This window comes from Mastigoproctus giganteus, chromosome 4 (genome assembly GCF_048544385.1).
Source record: "Mastigoproctus giganteus isolate SK-2022 chromosome 4, ASM4854438v1, whole genome shotgun sequence".
Taxonomy (NCBI): Eukaryota; Metazoa; Arthropoda; class Arachnida; order Uropygi; family Thelyphonidae; genus Mastigoproctus; species Mastigoproctus giganteus.
Window position 1 is genome coordinate 27,821,273 of NC_143578.1, and position 18,795 is coordinate 27,840,067.

At 36.6% G+C, this 18,795-nt stretch overlaps 1 protein-coding gene across 1 annotated transcript in view; it reads left to right on the forward strand.

The window, feature by feature from the left end:
* Positions 1-18,795, forward strand: part of LOC150086500 (dynein axonemal heavy chain 3-like) — a 544,757-nt gene that overhangs the window by 192,436 nt on the left and 333,526 nt on the right. Inside the window, exons 35-36 of the mRNA XM_090372184.1 lie at positions 3,765-3,966; positions 12,674-12,826. Of these exons, the coding sequence (XP_090228310.1) occupies positions 3,765-3,966; positions 12,674-12,826 (355 nt within the window). The remainder of the gene's footprint in view (positions 1-3,764; positions 3,967-12,673; positions 12,827-18,795) is intronic.

Here is an 18,795-nt window from a genome sequence, read left to right on the forward strand (position 1 = left end):
TGCATAAGATGATATGCAATTATGCTTGAACTTCTCTAGACCAGAATTCTGTGATTCTAAAATTCCTGCGGTTTGTCAAAAATCTTGAGAATAGTCAAGCCTGGAAAATATGAGTACAATTCATTAGTTTCCAAAACAGCTATTTCTGCTTTGTGGCACTTTAATCATAGTTTGCATGGCAGTCCAAGAATAAATGGCAAGTTCAAGAATGAACATTGTTATTGATATGTTGAGTCTTTCTTTAACATTATAATTTTTATTATATACTCATATACAGGGGCATTCCTAGGGTATGTGGTCCCCAGGTGCAAACCGCAATTGGGTGCCCGGGTGCCAATTGAAATTTGCTGCCACCTTTAAAATTTTCTTCATATGTTGAATTTCAGGTTGGCGCCCGGATGTGATGCACCCCTTACACCCTCAGGATGGCTTGCCCCTGCTCATATATAATTTAAAACTCATTACTGTTACATAATGTATATTTATGTATAATTCAAGTAAATTTACAATTAAAGCCTCATGCCACAAGAGTTATAAAAAATTATTGTACAGGTAGGGCATAGCTTTACTCTGACTAACTTTACTTTACTCTGACTCTGTATACAGCTACGAGGAAACTGGGTTTGCTACTGTGCATCAATCACATATTGTGGAGGCAGTTTGCTACAAATTACTCTAAATAAAAAGCACTGTTTCGATGGAGAAATATATTGCTATTTAAAGTATATGTTGCTACATAGACCACCAGGTTTAATCCTGCTTGTAATGTCATCAGTGGTAGGTAGGTACTGTGAAGACCTCACCAGCCCAGTGACAAGATATAGTAGTAGGTAGTAGTGGCATGTGATGCAAGAAAGCAAGTTTATGAGCTTATGCAGCATCAGCCAAAAAAAAAAAAAAAAAAATCACATCATTCCCTCCAAATGCCTGTCCAGTTCCTCCTTAAATTTATTTAACCTATCAACTTCCACAATGACAGATGGAAGTTTGTTCCAGCAATTAACCACCCGCTGGCTAAAGGCAAATTTCTGCATATCTATTCTACATCTGTCTTTTCTTAATTTGAATTTATGCCCACTTAGGTTCATAATCTGAACAAGTGGAAGGATCCCATCAGAATTCAGCGTGCTCAACTCATTCAAGGCCTTATACACCTCAATCAAATCACCGCGCATGTGCCTAGTCTCCAGCCACTGCAATTTGCAGAACTTAAGCCTCTCTTGCACAATATATCCACAATACATGAGAGGCAAGGTAGTGTGGCTTTAAAATAAATTCAGATAAATTTAAGATAAAAGCATCATGCTATGAGAGTTGTAAAACATTATTGTACCCAGCATAGTGTTATTCTGCATGTAGCAGCAGTGGACAAACTAGGTTTTATATGTAATGCATCAAACTCATATTGTGGAGGCACTTTACTGTGAGTTGCCTTGTACTGTGCTATCAATTGAATCTCTAAATAAATAATCACTATTCCCAACAGATCATTGCACTAAGTAGTAAACGTAGTTTTCTCATTATTATATGTGTATATAGCCACTCCTCAACTTACATAAGGGTTCCATTCCACAGAACTCTACATAAGTGGAATTTTACGCAGAACTCTACGTAAGTTGGAATTTCCCCAAATGCTTATGCAGAACTCACAACTATGTGCACTGAATTTGGTTGAAGCAAAAAAGAAATGTTCAACAAACATGTAAATAGAATTATTTATTCAATTTTTCTATCTTGTTTGCAGGAAAAATTACAAAAGTGTACAAAATTACAAAAATTTCAAAATTATAAAATTACAAAAAGAGAGGAAACAGGCATAACATCAGCAAGTTTTACCTTTCGAGCATCATTGCCAGAATTAACTCTCCAGCTGATAAGCACACTGCTGTGGAGATTTAGAAGGGGTTTTTTCGAAGACATCACAAAATTTCTCTGCAGCTGCAGAATTGGCACTGGTGACTTCACCGCATACTTTAATGTTTTGGAAACCAGTGCAATGCTTGAACCTATTAAACCATCCATTGTTTGCCACGAACTTGACTTGGGGTTTGCCATACTTATCCTTAATATCTTCATAAATACTCTTGCTTTTGCTTGAATGGCCTCAGGGGCACTTGCTTCTGAATCTGATTTTCCATCCATATTATTAATAGCTTTCCATCTTCGATATAGCACCTGAACACTGTTTTGTGATCACTATTGATCTTAAATACGTTGATCCTTTAACATGTTCTTTTATATGTGCACTGTCCCTTAAAATAGTATTCACTGTTGAAGCAGCGAGACCTGATTCTGGGCAATAGATGACAAACTTTGTCCTGCCTCGTACTTCTTAATTAATCATCTTCATTTCTAAATCAATTTTGTTTCATTTCCTAGCCCTGCCACCACTTACACTTTCTGTTGGTCACTTTCCCTTCACCATTGTAATAAGTAAATAGGAATGAAGAGAAGATTCTGAAAATTTATTTATGTTTTTTGTATGATTGAAGATTTTAGTGAAGGGGAACTCATTTCACCATAATACCGTAACGTAAAAACCCACAGAATTCCAGTTATCAGTATTATCGCAAATGCAGTAAGATCGAGTTTACTACCTGTTTATAATAGATTATGCTAACAGAAAAGCCCCATAAACCGGAAAGTTCAAATTTTTTTTATTGTTTTTGGTAGTAACCTCCAGAAATGTGAGGCGCCTCCGTAGCCAGGTGGGAAGGAGCAGCAGTGCATAGCACACGCTTCTTGATTAGACCGGGGTTCGAGCCCGTCGCCACCAAATATGGAGGATGCGGAAAGGTCAGGGAATGACCACCGCATATCCCGGAGCAATATGGCCTTAGTTGCTAATGCTCCTAAAACCCAAACAACAAACAAACAAACAAACCAGAAATGTGCTCTAGAAAAATATCACAAAGGCATTCAAAATTGATTCTTATAACAGAACATATGATAACAATGAAAGTGTAGCACAATTTCCATTATAAAAATGACCTTTTAGAGAGATAAATAGCATAGTTGTATAGCGAAAATTTCAACTTCCGAAGTCTTGGAACAAATTATCAAAAAAAAAACAAAACAAAAAGTGTTATTGAGTTCACATTACAATATTTTCACGATACCTCCATTTTTTCCTATGGGATGCAAAATACGTTTCCACGATATTTTTAAGTTTGCACCAGCTGGAAAAAACTTATGTAAAGTCGAATTTCCGTAAGTCGAGTATTACGTAAGCCGTTGAGTGCCTGTATATAAATAAAACTTCCTAAAACTTGATAAATGCTAAGAACAGTACAATGTTAGTTTCTGAGGTGTAAAATAAGCTGAAGTAGATAAAATATGTAACTAAACACCATATTTAGCCTTGTGGTGGCCCTTTTGTGCTAGATCATGGAATTAGAAAATTCCATGAGCTAACACAAACTACATCCCAAGGTGATTGGGTAAGATTTTGAATATACAGCTTTTAAACCATGCAGAGATCATAAAAAGGGCTGTGATTTAAAATAGATGGTATACAACAGGCCTCGAGTGAGAAGACACTAGATTCTCGTTGCACTAAATTTTCAGTCGTTTGAAACTTCATTAGGCTCTAGAATATTTGTAGATCTTATGGTACTAATTTTAAAAATGTTTTGGAATGAAAAATTTCAAGACTGTGTTGATACAGTAGGAAAAGTCAATAAAAAGCATTAAGCAAAGTTTATTTATGATTCTTATTTTGTTCCTTCAAAGGAATTTAATTAAAACCTTTAATGTATTTTTAGTCTTTCAGGAAAGATAGTAGCCACTTATCGTTTGTGCTCTGAACAGTTATCTTCACAACATCACTATGATTATGGAATGAGAGCTGTAAAGTCAGTACTCACAGCAGCAGGCAACTTAAAACTAAAATATCCAGATGAAAATGAATCAGTGTTAGTCTTAAGGGCTATCAATGATGTCAACCTTGCAAAGTTTTTGGCTCAGGTACTATGATTTATAATTTTGGTTAATAGTAAATGCTACTTAACCACTCAACATAAATGAGGAATTTATGATCTACCATATTACAAAAATATTTAAAAACCATTTAACCCTTTGCAGTCCAGCATTATTTTCATTGTCTTACCCATAATATTGTCAATTAATCAGTAAAATCTATTAATTTTGTTAAACTTCGTTGCATTATTTTCAACATTATTTTCATTGTCTTCCCCATAATATTGTCAATTAATCAAAAAAATCTATTAATTTTGTTAAACTTCGTTGTCAATTAAATTATACTTTTAACTAAATACATATAACGGCTTAGATTACAAACGTAACATAATTAATTAATACATAACTTGTATTAATTAATTATGTTACTTCTGATGTTACAGAAGTTATATAAAGAGAACTCGTAGATAATACTTGATACTGAAAAATATATATAGCGTTATAACTGTATTGGGATACAAGTTTAGGGTTCTAATTTTGTACTGAAATTGAAATTTTATTGAAATTAAATTGAAATCATGACTCAGACCAGAGCAGGAAAGCAAAAGGCTCAAGCTAATGGGAGTGCTGTGGCTCAGAGGAGAACTAAGGAGGGTAGTTGCCATCTGAATCACAGCCTTTTAAAATGCACTGCTTGCATGATGTTTGTGGAACAATCAGGTACGGGACATGTTATTGCCATGGGGGATGTCTTTGTGTGTGCGTGATGCAAGGAGTGTAACGAAATCAGGCGACAACTCAGCGTTGTTATGGGCCTATATGAGAGCTTGAAGGACAGGGTGGATGCCCTCGAAGGATCTAAATTGAGGGGCCCATCAAGCTCTCAGCTGCCCACATCAACGCCAGAGCTTGCACTTGGTCATCGCACAACACAGCGGCAACCCCCAAGGCAGAATGCACTGGTCCCACAGGAACTAGTAGTTGTTGGTGACTCTATTGTCAGGGAAACGGGAAACATGCTTTGTAAAAAGGATAGGTGGAACAGGACCAGGGTAAGTCTGCCAGGGGCAAAGGTTGATGATGTTGTAGAGCGGATATCATCTTTTAAGGGCACAAAAGGTGATATAGTTGTACACGTTGGCACTAATGATATTAAGAGTAGGAGACTGGCAGAATTACTTAACAAGTACAGGTCACTGTTGAAAAAAAGCCGTGAATTAGGGTTGAATTTGAAATTCAACTTTGTTCAACTTTGAAATTCAAATTTGTGTCTGCAGTTCTGCCCAGACACGATAGGAGGGAGTATATGATGAGAGCCTTGTCAATCAATTCAACCCTGGAAAGACTGTGCAAGGCTCAAGGGGTAGAATTTTTTTCAGCCTGGTCTGTACTCGTTAACAGGAGAGACTGCTTCTACAGGGATGGGATACACTTAAATAGAAAGGGTGCAAGAATATTTGCTGATGCTATCGAGGCAGTGTTAGTTGGGTTGGAAAACTGCTAGCTTGGGGGGAGACAAGGATTAATAGATTAACAGTAGCCACTGGCAGAGGTGAAAGTGATTCTTGCACTGCATCTATTGGAATGAGCAGAAGCCTGGAAAACAAGATGCAGGATATTTCAGAGAGTGCTGAGAGTCATTGCAATACAAGTAAACACATGGGTTGTGTTAGGGTAGCTAAGAATAGGAACAGGTGCATGTATACTTGCGTGTACACCAATGCTAGGAGTTTGGTAAATATATTTGATGAATTCAAGGTATTGCTCAAAGCATCAAAGGTGGATATTGTTGGGATATCAGAGACGTGGTGTCACACAGATATAAGGAATGCAGAACTGGAATTTGGGGAGTACAACATCTACAGAAAGGATAGACAGGATAGGAAGGGAGGAGGGGTTATGCTATTAGTTAAGACACACATAAAATCCAAGGAAGTGAAGCCAGTCGACATTGCTGGACAGTGCAGTGTCGAGTCAGTTTGGTGTGACATAAGCATTAGGAGATCAAAATTGAGAGTAGGAGTGTGCTATAGGCCTAATGACTCTGATGAGTATAATACGAAACTGTACAGGGAAATAGAGTGGGCCAGTAAATCAGAGAGTCTTATAATGGGGAATTTTAATTTCCCAGATATTGACTGGAATTTGTGGGTTGATCACTCACACTAGCAAGGCTTTTTTGGATTTATTGGATGATTGTTTTCTACATCAGCATGTTCGGGAGGCAACTAGAAGGAGTAATACTCTTGATTTGATTATCAGTAGTGATTCTTCATGCATTAAGAATCTGCAGATAAAGGAACCATTAGGTGGCAGTGATCACAGTGTGCTGAAGTGGGATTTACTCAAAGAGGTAACTACCATCAGGGGTAAAGGGAAGGGTTATTGCTTTCGTAAAGGTGACTATGATGGTCTGAGACAGTATTTAAATTCTATACAGTAGGACCAACTGATGATGTTACCAACAGCAAATTCAAAATGGGAAGCATTCAAAGAACTCATCTTGGAAGCTACAAGGCTTTACATACCAACTAAGAAATATTGTTCAAGGTTTAGGCCTAAATGGATGTCAGATGAACTAATAAGACACATGGCAGAGAAGAAAAATGAATGGGGTACATATAAATTAACATGTGACACAGAAGCCTATGATAGATATAAGCTGGTCTGTAACAAAGTCACAAAGGAGATTAGGCAGGCAAAGGCAGATTATGAGAAATCTTTGGCAAAGGATGCAAAGAAAAACAGCAAACAGTTTTTTACTTATGTAAACTCTAGAAGGAAGGGGATGAATCACATTGGTCCACTTGATATCGATGGTTCAACTGTTGATGATCCTGCTCAGGTAGCTAACAAACTAAATGAATATTTTGCATCGACATTCACATATGAGGAGTTATTCAGCGAGGGGAATGCCAGAGGTGTATTCAACTCTGGCTGTTGTTTGTTTGGTTTTTAGGAGCATTAGCAACTAAGGCCATATTGCTCGGGAGATATGCGGTGGTCGTTGCCTGACCTTTCTGCATCCTCCGTATTTGGTGGGCACCGGCTCGAACCCCGGTCTAATCAAGAAGCGTGTGCTACGCACTGCTGCTCCTGCCCACCTGGCTACGGAGGCGCCATACAGCTCTGGCAGTAAGCTAGATAATCTTGTAATAACTGAGAGTAAAGTGGAGGAGAAATTGTTGAAGATAAACACAAGAAAGGCACCTGGGGTGGATGGGATCTATCCAGTTATATTAAAGGAGGTATCAAAGGAAGTAAGAAAACCCTTAGCCATAAATTATGAGAGCTTCCTTAGACTCAGGGGAGGTAACCATAGACTGGTGATGTGCAAATGTGACCCCAATTCACAAAGGAGGATCAAAGGCTGACACAAGTAATTATAGACCAGTGAGTTTAACTTCTGTTCCTGGAAAATTAGTGGAGGCACTGGTTAAAGAAACACTGCAGGATCATCTAGACAAGACTTCAGTTGTAGCTCAGACACAGCATGGTTTTGTTAAGGGGAAGTCTTTCCTGACCAATTTGATTGGATATTATGATGCAGTCACAAAAGAACTGGATGCAGGGAATAACTTTGATATTATATACTTGGATCTTAAAAAGGCTTTTGATACTGTTGCACATGGAAGACTGCTGCACAAATTGGAGCAGTGTGGCATTGGAGGCAAATTGCTGCTATGAATAAAGGGGTGGTTGAGGGGGAGAAGACAGAGAGTGGTAATCAATGGGCACTGCTCATCGTGGACTAATGTTATTAGTGGACTCCCTCAGAGTTCAGTGTTGGGTCCATTATTGTTTTCTGTATTTATAAAGAATATTGATGATGATATATCAAGCTTAATGTCCAAGTTTGCAGACGATACAAAGGGTGGCAGGGTTGTTAAGGAACCTATTGACACTATGCTGCTGCAACAGGATCTGGAAAGGTTGAGCAGAAGGGCTGAGAGGTGGCAAATGAAGTTTAACATTGACAAATGTAAAGTACTACATATGGGAAATAACAACCCCAGAGCAACACATCAACTCTGTGGTACTACACTGACAGTGGTAGAGAATGAAAAGGACTTGGGGTAATTGTGCAGGCAGATATGTAGTTCTCTGAGCAGTGCAGATGGGCTGCAAGAGTAGCTCATGGTGTCTTATCAATGATATACAGGAATTTTTCTAGCAGGGATAAGGAGGTGATTATTCCCTTGTATAGGGCAATAGTCAGGCCACACCTTGAGTACTATATACAGGTCTGGAGGCCTTATTTCAATAAGGATGTAGAGCTGCTGGAACGAGTACAGAGAAGGGCAACAAGATTAGTGAATGGAAGAAAGGGTTGCTGTTATGAAGAAAGGCTTAAGTTTTGCAAATTACAGTGTCTGGAGACTAGGCACCGGTGAGGTGATCTGATAGAGGTGTATAAAGCCTTGAATGGTTTGAGCATGCTCAATGCTGATGGGATTCTTCCTCTTGTTCAGAATAATCACCTGAGAGGGCATAAATTCAAATTGAGGAAAGACAGATGTAGGATAGATGTGCGGAAATTTGCCTTTAGCCAGCGGGTAGTTGGTTGGTGGAACAGACTTCCATCCCTTGTTGTGGAAGTTGATAGCCTAAATAAATTTAAGGCTCAGCTGGACAGGTATTTTGAAAGAACAGAGGGGTGAAGTGGAAGTTTTTTTTTTTTTTTTGGCTGATGCTGCATAAGCTTGCTTTCTTACATCATATGCCTCTACTAATGCTAATGCAGTCCAGCATTATTTTCATTGTCTTCCCCATTGCAGTCCAGCATTTTTTTTTTTTATTATTTACATTATCTTTGCTATGAAGTCTATCTCTAACAATCAAAAAAATGACTAGTTGAAATGTGGTGTTCAAAAATTACTTATTTTTGGGTGTAATATCTACTATATAAAATAGTATGGTAAAACATTTTAGAACTCTAATGCAGTATTTCTCCCTGGAACAAAATTTTCATAAAACGTTTCATCCGCATTGAAATGCAACATCCAGAATAGCTGCAGAAATCTTCTCCTGCTAAATACATTTTTGAAAAATGGAATTCTATCCATCCATTCTTCAGATAGTATTCCTTTATATCAATTGTATCATTTAGTTTCCCATATTAATAATTCACCAATAAACGCCTTTAGTTTGATTAGTGAAACAAAAACCCAGTCACATCTTATGGAGTAGTGAATCTGCCTTATCTGAAAGATTTTACTTTTTGTTTTTTTTTTTTTTTTCCTCAGGTTCTTTATCATAAAGGCTTTTTTCAAGATCTTGGCTGCAAATACTTAACAGAGTATAAGATACTTTACAACTTCTAAAGTGAAAAAAACAATGCCACATGCTATTAACAATTGAATATAAATATGATATTTAGTTTTTTGGATTGTTATATGAAGTATAAATAGATGGCAGTACAATAATTTGAGCCAGCATAGCAAGAAATGGATGGCCAGTGCTCAAAACAGCAGGAACTGGAAAGTTGCTGGAGAGGCCTTCATCCTGCAGTGGATTGAAAATGACTGATGATGATGATGATAGCAAGAAAGCAAATTTCATAATTGGAAATACCAGTAGTTGTGGCAGCCATGATATCAGACTGGAAGAGCACTAAAAAAAAAAAAATGCCACCTACTGTTAACAGTTTAATATAAATATCAATAAACATTGATTTAGTTTTACAGAGTGTTTATATGAAATGTAAATAGATGGCAGAACAATAATTGCACCAGTACAGTGGGAAAATAAATTCCATATTTGGAAATGCCAATGGTCATGGTGGCTACAACATTGGGTAGAATTTTACAATTTCAGAGTGGCCACCACATCTGGATTGTAAAGGGTTAATGTTCTTATTAACAAAATTTATGGAAGTTAGCTGGTTCATTCGGCTCCTCATTTATATAATTATATAAATTATATACATCATTATACAGGGTGTTTCAGTTAAACGTTTCAGAACTTCTAAGAGGGGTAGGGTACATCCTGACAACTCGAAATCATATAGCAATGTGGGGCCGGAAATGCTTTCCTGAAGCGGTATTGTACACAGAAGTCGTCGTGCAGCACAGATTCGATTTTCGGTCAATGTATGGGCTGGTATTATGGGAGATCACCTCATCGGACCTTACCTGTTACCGTGTCGTCTAACCGGACCTATCTACTTGATCTTTCTACAGCAAGTATTGCCACAACTTTTGAGAGATGAACAGATTTCTGCATCGACAACAGACAATGTGGTTCCAACATGATGGAGCCCCTGCCCATTATAGCGGAGATGTTCGTAACTACCTGGATGTCACATTTGGTCAACAGTGGATCGGACGTGGTGGTCCCGTGAGTTGGCCTGCTCGGTCATCCGACCTATCATGTCTTGATTTTTATTTCTGGGGTCATATGAAATCGCTAGTTTATGACACCCCTGTTGACAATGCGGAGGAGCTGGTTGCAAGAATCGCAGTAGCTGCCGAAGAAATTCGAAATTCGCCTGGAATATTCCAGAATGTTCGGATGTCCATGCGTCGGAGATGTGAGGCGTGCATTGTAGCCCGTGGAAGAAACTTCGAACACTTACTTTAATCCATGTACCTTTTGCTTCTTTTCATGTATTATTAAAACGATTTCTCACTTACGGTCTCTTTTCTTTATGGTGTTTCTGTGTACAACACCGCTTCAGGAAAGCATTTCCGACCCCACATTGCTATATGATTTCGAGTTGTCAGGATGTACCCTACCCCTCTTAGAAGTTCTGAAACGTTTAACTGAAACACCCTGTATAAATCACTTGATTTATATAATGATGTTTGAAGGACATAAATGCCAAATAATTAGCTTATTATGAGCTCATTACACATCTTTGCATTAAATAACTGATTTATTTTTGTTAAATAGATACATAAATAACTAAAAACATTAACTGATATTTATTTTCAGAACAACACTGTGCTTTCCTTAGAATTTAAAGCAAAGTAAAAGACAAACTTTAACTATCTAAAATGCTAGCTAAAGTCTTCTATAGGTAACAAAGAGAATGAATACCAAGGAATGTAGGGCCAAAAGTATGTGGCCCTACTTCCTTCCAGGGGGAGGAGAATTATCATCCTCCTCCTAGTTCTAATTTTGTTAGTTGATTGGATTATAAATGCCTCTGAATATATGCTCATCTTTTTAATTGATTATGCTAATATTAAAAATAGTAAGAGCTTCTTTTTTAGGTAGCTCATGTCACCTCACTATCTGTTGGATTAAATGATTATAAAATATACAGATGGAAGAATTTTAAAACTTATGAGATATAAGATTGTTTAAAAAAAATTACACAATTGTTTAAAAACCCAACAAGATTATTTGAAAAACTGACCACAAGATTGTTTAAAAGCCCAGCTTATTCAGGTCGGTTTTTTTAACAATTTTATGGATTTGCAAAATGTTGTGCATTTCACTGCTAGAGGTTTTTTTTTTTTTTTTTTTTTTTTTTGATTTGGTAGTTGTTGGCGCATCGGCTGCTGTGGCCATATTGCACCTCCCAAGGTTTTTGCAGTACTTTGATCCAAGCCCGAGGCGGGAATCGAACCCGCGACCTTTGGGTTGCCGGGCAGGTACTTTACCCACTCGGCTAGCCCGGTCGGCCTGCTAGAGGTGGGTGTCACTTTAATTTGCTTTTTAATTTTATGATTTTATTTTACTTTGAATGTTAAGGTATCCTGATACTCAACCCAGGTAACAGAACTAGGCTTTTCCAAGTATAACATGAATTGTTACATTAGTATGCTGTACTAGTTTGGTGGTTTAATAGTGTTTTTTTTTTTTTTTTTTTTTTACACTAGGCTTGAAGACAACCAGATTTTGTCTTTGTAATTAAGCCTTTGATTAATATTTTAGCTTTTTCCACAATATCAGTTGGTTCTGTTGATTTATTTTTTTTCAATAAATTCATGCTTATTGAAAAACAATAGTTTTGTAATATTGCATATATGAAAAAAAAAATCAAACAATTCCCTGATTAATTATTTTTATGATAAATTTTACCTAGGTCAAGTTATTCTCTCTAATTGTATTCAATTTAGAAAGTTTATCAAAAATTTATTTTTCAGATTTAGCAGTATATTATTCTTTCCTCAACTGTAATTAAATTTTTGTGCTAAATTATCTTCCCATGTCACCTGGCCATTCCTTCAAACAGTTTATTTAGTTCTTCTTTGAATTTCTTCAAACTACTTGCCTCTTCTACAACACCAGATAGAATTTTTTCTAACCCACTAACTGAAGGAAAAAACCTGTCCTGCAACCATCCTTCCTCAATTTGAATTTATGCCCCTTCATGTGTGAAGTCTGAATAGGTGGATGCTATCAACATTGAACTTACTCAATCCATTATATAGCAGGTTCACAGTGGTTGCATTTTTAGATAAAAAATCTTGAGGTCTATGCTAAATATAAATTCAGTGGCTTTTAGCATTGTTAAAGTCTCTCTTTCTCATATGTTCACACACACACACACACACACACACACACACACACACACACACACACACACACACACACACACACACACACACACACACACACACACACACACACACTCATGCTTGTGCACATATCTAGTAATAACCAATCAGAATGCTTTAGTATATATAACTTTGCTCTTATCTAAATGTTCCAAAACCTATGCATGTTACAAAAGTTAATGCATAGATAAATTTCTACTTAGAGATATTATTATTACATATAATAGGAATTCATTTATATTTAGGATGTTCCACTTTTTGAGGGCATTATCTCCGATTTATTTCCTGGAGTTGTTTTGCCAAAGCCTGACTATGTTGTGATGTTCAAGGCATTAAATGATAATATAAAAGCAAAAAATCTTCAGGGAGTTCCATGGTTTGTTGAAAAAATAATCCAGGTAAATACTCATTGTTATATCTTTATATTAAAAATGATAATATAAAATAATATAAATTTGGAATTAAATTCCAAAAGGTAAAAAACATAGGCCCCACATTCAAGGTTTAATCAAAAATTGATTAAACTTTGCATGTGGTTTAATCAATGGACAGTAATGGCAGTGTGCAACAGGATCTAGATAATTTGGGCAGATGGACTAAGAAGTGGCAACTGAAGTTTAACCTTGACAAATGCAAAGTACTACAAATGGGTAGAAGTAACCCCAGAGAAACGTACCAACTGTGTGGTACTACACTTAAGGTGGTAGAAAATGAAAAAGACCTGGGAGTAATTGTGCAGGCAGATATGAAGTTTTCTGAGCAATGCAGACAGGCTGCCAGGGCAGGTCATGGGGTTTTGTCAATGATATATAGGAATTTTGCTAGCAGGGAAAAGGAGGTGATTATCCCTCTGTATAAGGCAATGGTCAGGCCACGGCTTGAGTACTGCGTACAGGTCTAGAGGCCTCATTTTAGGAAGGATGTAGATTTACTTGAGCGTGTACAGAGAAGGGCAACTAGATTGGTGAGGGGAATGAAGGGGTCCTCTTACCAAGAGAGGCTTAAGTTCTGCAAATTGCAGTGGCTGGAGACTAGGCACCTGCGCGGTGATCTGATCGAGGTATATAAGGCCTTGAATGGGTTGAGCACGCTGAATTCTGATGGGATCCTTCCACTTGTTCAGATTACGAATCTAAGGGGGCATAAATTCAAATTAAGAAAAGACAGATGTAGAATAGATGTGCGGAAATTTTCCTTTAGCCAGCGGGTGGTTAATTGCTGGAACAAACTTCCATCTGTCGTTGTGGAAGTTGATAGGTTGAATAAATTTAAGGAGGAACTGGACAGGCATTTGGAGGGAATGGTGTGATTTTTTTTTTTTTTTTTTTTTTTGGCTGATGCTGCATAAGCTCATACATTTGCTTTCTTGCATCACATGCCACTACTACTACTACTACTAATTTCATTTCAGTGAATGTGACAAAAAATTAATTTTATTTAGTGATAATTGTTTACTTTGTTAATATTCTTCAATATAATCTCCTTCTGCAACCACACTTGTTCCATTATGCGTGCCACTCACCAAAACATTTTTGGAAGTCATGTTTGATTAGATTTCTTGAATCAACTTAGATCGTTTTCCTTTTGTGTCCTGTTTTAGTTTTGGGAATAGCCAAATGTCATGGTGCCAGATTAAACAAATAAGTTGGGTGAAGCATGATGAAAATGACTTTTACCAGCCAAATTTAAAAATGAGTGTTGCTCATATTTAGTCATTTTCAGTACAAATGACAAATGAGAGAAACAAATTATCACTCAAAAGCAGCTTTCTACTAGACTAGCACATAGCAATTTAAAACTTGGTGTGTCTATGCTCAAAAGATGTCATTTTGAACCTTAGTCACAATCAAGAATTCAAAAATTGAATATGCATTCAAGAATTTTAAAATATTTCACCAAATTTTTTGATCAAACCCTGTATATTTGCAAAATTAAATGGTTTATTTATTGATACCTAGTAGTGAAAAAGAGGATTTCTTATACAGTGGCATGTTCAGTTAAATTATGATGCTAAGCACTTTATATACATAGTCTAAATAAAATTGCAATTGATATCAACATTTTTGATCTGACCTTATATATTAATTACAGCAGAAAATTTTATTAAAATCCAAGAAGAAATAAGTTAAGTACATTACAAAATGTTGACTGTGTATTGTGATGAGGTACATATTGCTATTTTTTTATTTTTTTAAATCAAAGATCTGAGAAATGTGTTGCATTTCAGTTTTCATTAAAATCCAAGAGGAAAAAAGTATTACAAAAAGCTGAATGAACGTTATATTATGCGGTGTCTAGCAGCAAAGTAACATGAATTAGTTTTAAATATTATTATTAAATGAATTAGTAATTAATTGGTAACAAGTTAAATTTCTATTTACTTTTCATTTCTGTTAATCACATAAAATGAAAATTCAGTTAATCGAAGAAAAAATATCAAATGTGCCAAAAATGTAATGCACTGGGTACATTACCTGCTTGCTTGCTTTTTTGTTTCATGTTCTCTTACATTATGTTCTGTATTTTCCTAAATATTTGGATACTGCATTCTATTTTTCTGTGGCAACTTATATATTTTTAATCATAAGTCTGGTAGTGGCACTCCATGGTGCTTCTACTGTCCTATAGTTCCCTATATATTGTGCATATCTGAAAGACATCCTATATTTCTTATAATTTTCGAATTTTGATCCTACTCAGCATAATACAATATTAATTATAGAGTAATTTTTTATTCCTCATACCATTTTATTCATCTGAAGAATATAAAATATGTTTAGAAACATAAATTAACACTTGAAGTATTTAGCAGTGTTGGGAAATTCATGCCACAACACGTTTAATATGTTGCAGTCGAAGTGTGAAGTTGTGTAGAACATACACAGATGCAATTTTTAACTCCAACAGAAAAAATAGTCTTCAGTTGCTTTCTTGAGCACAGGAATGGTTATTATAGATTCTTCTGAAATACTCTTTCTTTGAGATAACCTCAGAGATAAAAATCACATGGGTTAAAATCAGGTGGCATTGGAGGACACACCGGACCTTTGCAATACACCTTAGTGTAAGTTGCTAGAAACTACATTGTGAAAAACATTTCATTTGGGAACTCCAGGACAGCTGCAGTATGGGACCTTACACTGTTTTGTTGAAACCAGTTATCATTCTTGTCAGTTCCAAAGCCATACAAAATGCAAAGAGTACAAACCAAAGCTTTATGCTTTGGTGTGCGTTGAAGCATAGAGTGTCAACAGTGACAGTTTTATGTTTGTAGTGGATTATCAACAATAATGTGTGGTTTCTCTATAGCCCAAAATCTTGCATTTTGCTTATTAACATAGCCATCTAAATGAAAGTGTACTTTTCAGAAAACCAAACCAAAAATTTGTAATGTCCAAGAGTGCTGAATTCTTTAGCTAACTGAACATGCTGTTATTTTGCATTTGGTGTTAGTGACTGGCTGAGCTGAATTTTGTGAGGGTGTGCAGACAAGTTACTTCAATAAATCTTCCTTACTGTGCTGTAAGACATTCCCATCTGTTATGAAAGTTTACAGAACTCTTCCTTGGGATTTGCAGCAAGGTTCCCAAGCTTCATCAACCTTCTCGGGCATTCTTAATGACAGAGAAGGTTATTCACTGTTGTCAGCCAGATCTCCAAACATTTCTGTACAGAGTAATGATGCTGTAGGTATGAAAAATTTGAAGGTTGCAAAATTGCAAAGGAAAGAAATAGTATGATGAATGAATAAAAAATCTCTGTATATTAACACAGTAAAGTATCTGCCTGTTTTGGAAGAAGTAATTTTTTTGGTGTGTGTGATCATATATTATTTGTGCACATTATATTCATTTTTTTAAAATATGTTTCTGTTTTTGTCCTATATTTTCTTATATCTTTGTATATTCAAAGACATGGGAAATGCAGGGCAAAAATATAGTCATCACTCACCAACTGCCTGCAGTTGGAGGATTATGATATTTTATGTTCTGTATTTGAGATATTACAGTTTTATTGAAGCATAAAGTGTCAACAGTGACACTCTATGTAATGTCCAAGAGTTACTTCAGAGAGTTTCTCTAGAGCCTAAAATCTTGAATTTTGCTTATTAACATACCCATATAAATAAAAGTGTACTTTTCAGAAAACCAAACCAAAAATTTGTAATGTCCAAGAGTGCTGTACAAAAAATTTTCTGTCTATTTTTTTTTTTACCTATATGTGGTTAAGTCCAGTCCTCTTAAACAAAAAAATATAAGAATTATTGCTCCCACCCCCAAAGATCATTAGGGAATGGAGGAGGAGGATCTAGTAAGTGCAGAAGGATGGAATTCGTTTTCTTCTCAATAATGCACTTATCAGTGCACCATATATAGTGTTCACTGCCTCTCTGTAAATTTTTGTTTTTCCGACATATTTTGGAGTTATTTTTGTAATGCTTTGAAGATGCTTGTTATAAACTAACATTTATTTTACTCTTTAGTTGGCTTCTAAACAGTCAAGTGCTAAAAGTGAATGTGTGAAAAGAGCAAGGAAAGTTATTATATTGGAACTGAAGATAAAAGTACTTGATAGTCTTCATTGTTTGTGTTGCATAAATCAAATATGGCTTACTTTGCTTTTGATTTTTTTTTCATATATTTTATTGCCATATTTATTATTTTTCCCCTAATCTCTATTGTCTATAGGACATTAGTCTCTCCACCCACAGTTTTGTTAAATGCAGTGCTTTTCAAGAATATATCCCATCCCCCACAGTTGTCAACAGAATCTTTTACCCTACTTTTTTTTTCTACCCTATTTTTTCTGCAGGTGTATCCTGTTTTTAATTATAAAACTGTTAGAACTACTGCAAATATCATAATTTAAATAAAAGTAGGCTGATCTCTCAGCAGACTAGAACTATTCTTTGTTTGTAAGGAAAATCTCTGAAAAACAGTTGAGAACACTTTTGGTTCCCATGTATTTGCTGCAGGTTAATTCTTTTTCACAATACATTTAAAATAAAATAATGCAACTGCACACCTTGAAGCATTCCCATTTTTATAGGTCATACTATATACACTGAGTGATCACTGAATTATGACCACCTACCTAATACTTTGTAGGTCCTTTTGCCCTCAGTACAGCAGCTTTCCGATGTGGCATTGATTCAACAAGATGTCGGAAGCATTCGCGAGGTATGGCCAACCAAGCTGTGAGTAATGCAGCCAGCAATGCAGGTATGGAGGTGATTGGTGTATCCAGACACCTGATATGCCTTTCCATAGTGTCCCACAAGTGCTCTATGGGATTGATATTGAGGGAGTTCAGAGGCCAATCAATATGCTGGAAGCCAGAACCGTGTTCCTCAAACCATTCTTGCACATCAAGTGGCCGATGGCACGGTGCATTGTCATCTTGGAAGACATCATTGCCATTCAGGAAAAAGTCTAACATAGTGAGGTGTACACAGTCAGCAAGCAGTTGACGATAGTGGAGACCAGTGATGCGTTGTTCCATATGCACCAGGGGTATAAGTTCCTGCCAGTGAAACAGGCCCCACACCATACAACTGCCTCCACCGGCCTGCACTTTTGATACCATGCATGATGGATCAAGAGCCTCATGTTGTTGCCGCCAAATCAATACATGACCATCCATGGTGTGGAGTAAATAACGTGACTCATCCGACCAGCACACCTTCTTCCAGTCTTCTAACATCAAACTTGCATGCTTTTTGCACCAGGCGAGTCTTTTACACCGATGACCTTGGTTAGGAGAGGATGCTGTAGGGGTCATCTGCTGGTATAGCCCATACGTGCAAGCATGCAACACATGGTCATGGCAGATATTGTTCCAGGTTGGCCCATGTTGTATTGGGTAGTCAACTCTTGAACAGTGCTGCACCTGTTCACTTGTATAAGTCGTTGGATCTGGCGCTCACCTCTAACTTTAACCTTTCACTGACCTTTGCAGTTTTGCCGTTGGGTCGTTGTTTCACCATTTTGACACCAGTTCTGGTACACTTTAACTATGGTGGCTCTCAAACACCCCACCAGTTCAGCCGTTTGGGAAATCGAGGCACCAGCTCGTCAACCTCCCACATATTCTGTCCTTTATCAAAGTCCAATAAATCCTTCCTTTTACCAATAACGCTCGGAATTTTACTACTTACTGAACCACTGACACCTTGCTACGTAGGTCCATCACCCAGTGTATTTCTTAATGTTTATTAAGTAAAAAGGAAACATAGTAAACATGAAATTGATATATTTTAATAAATAATCCTGTTAATTACAAGAGATAACTATTGAGATAACAATTTACAGTGACATATTTTAGCTTGGTCACTGTAAATTGTTAGCCAAAATAATGTTTGTCACAC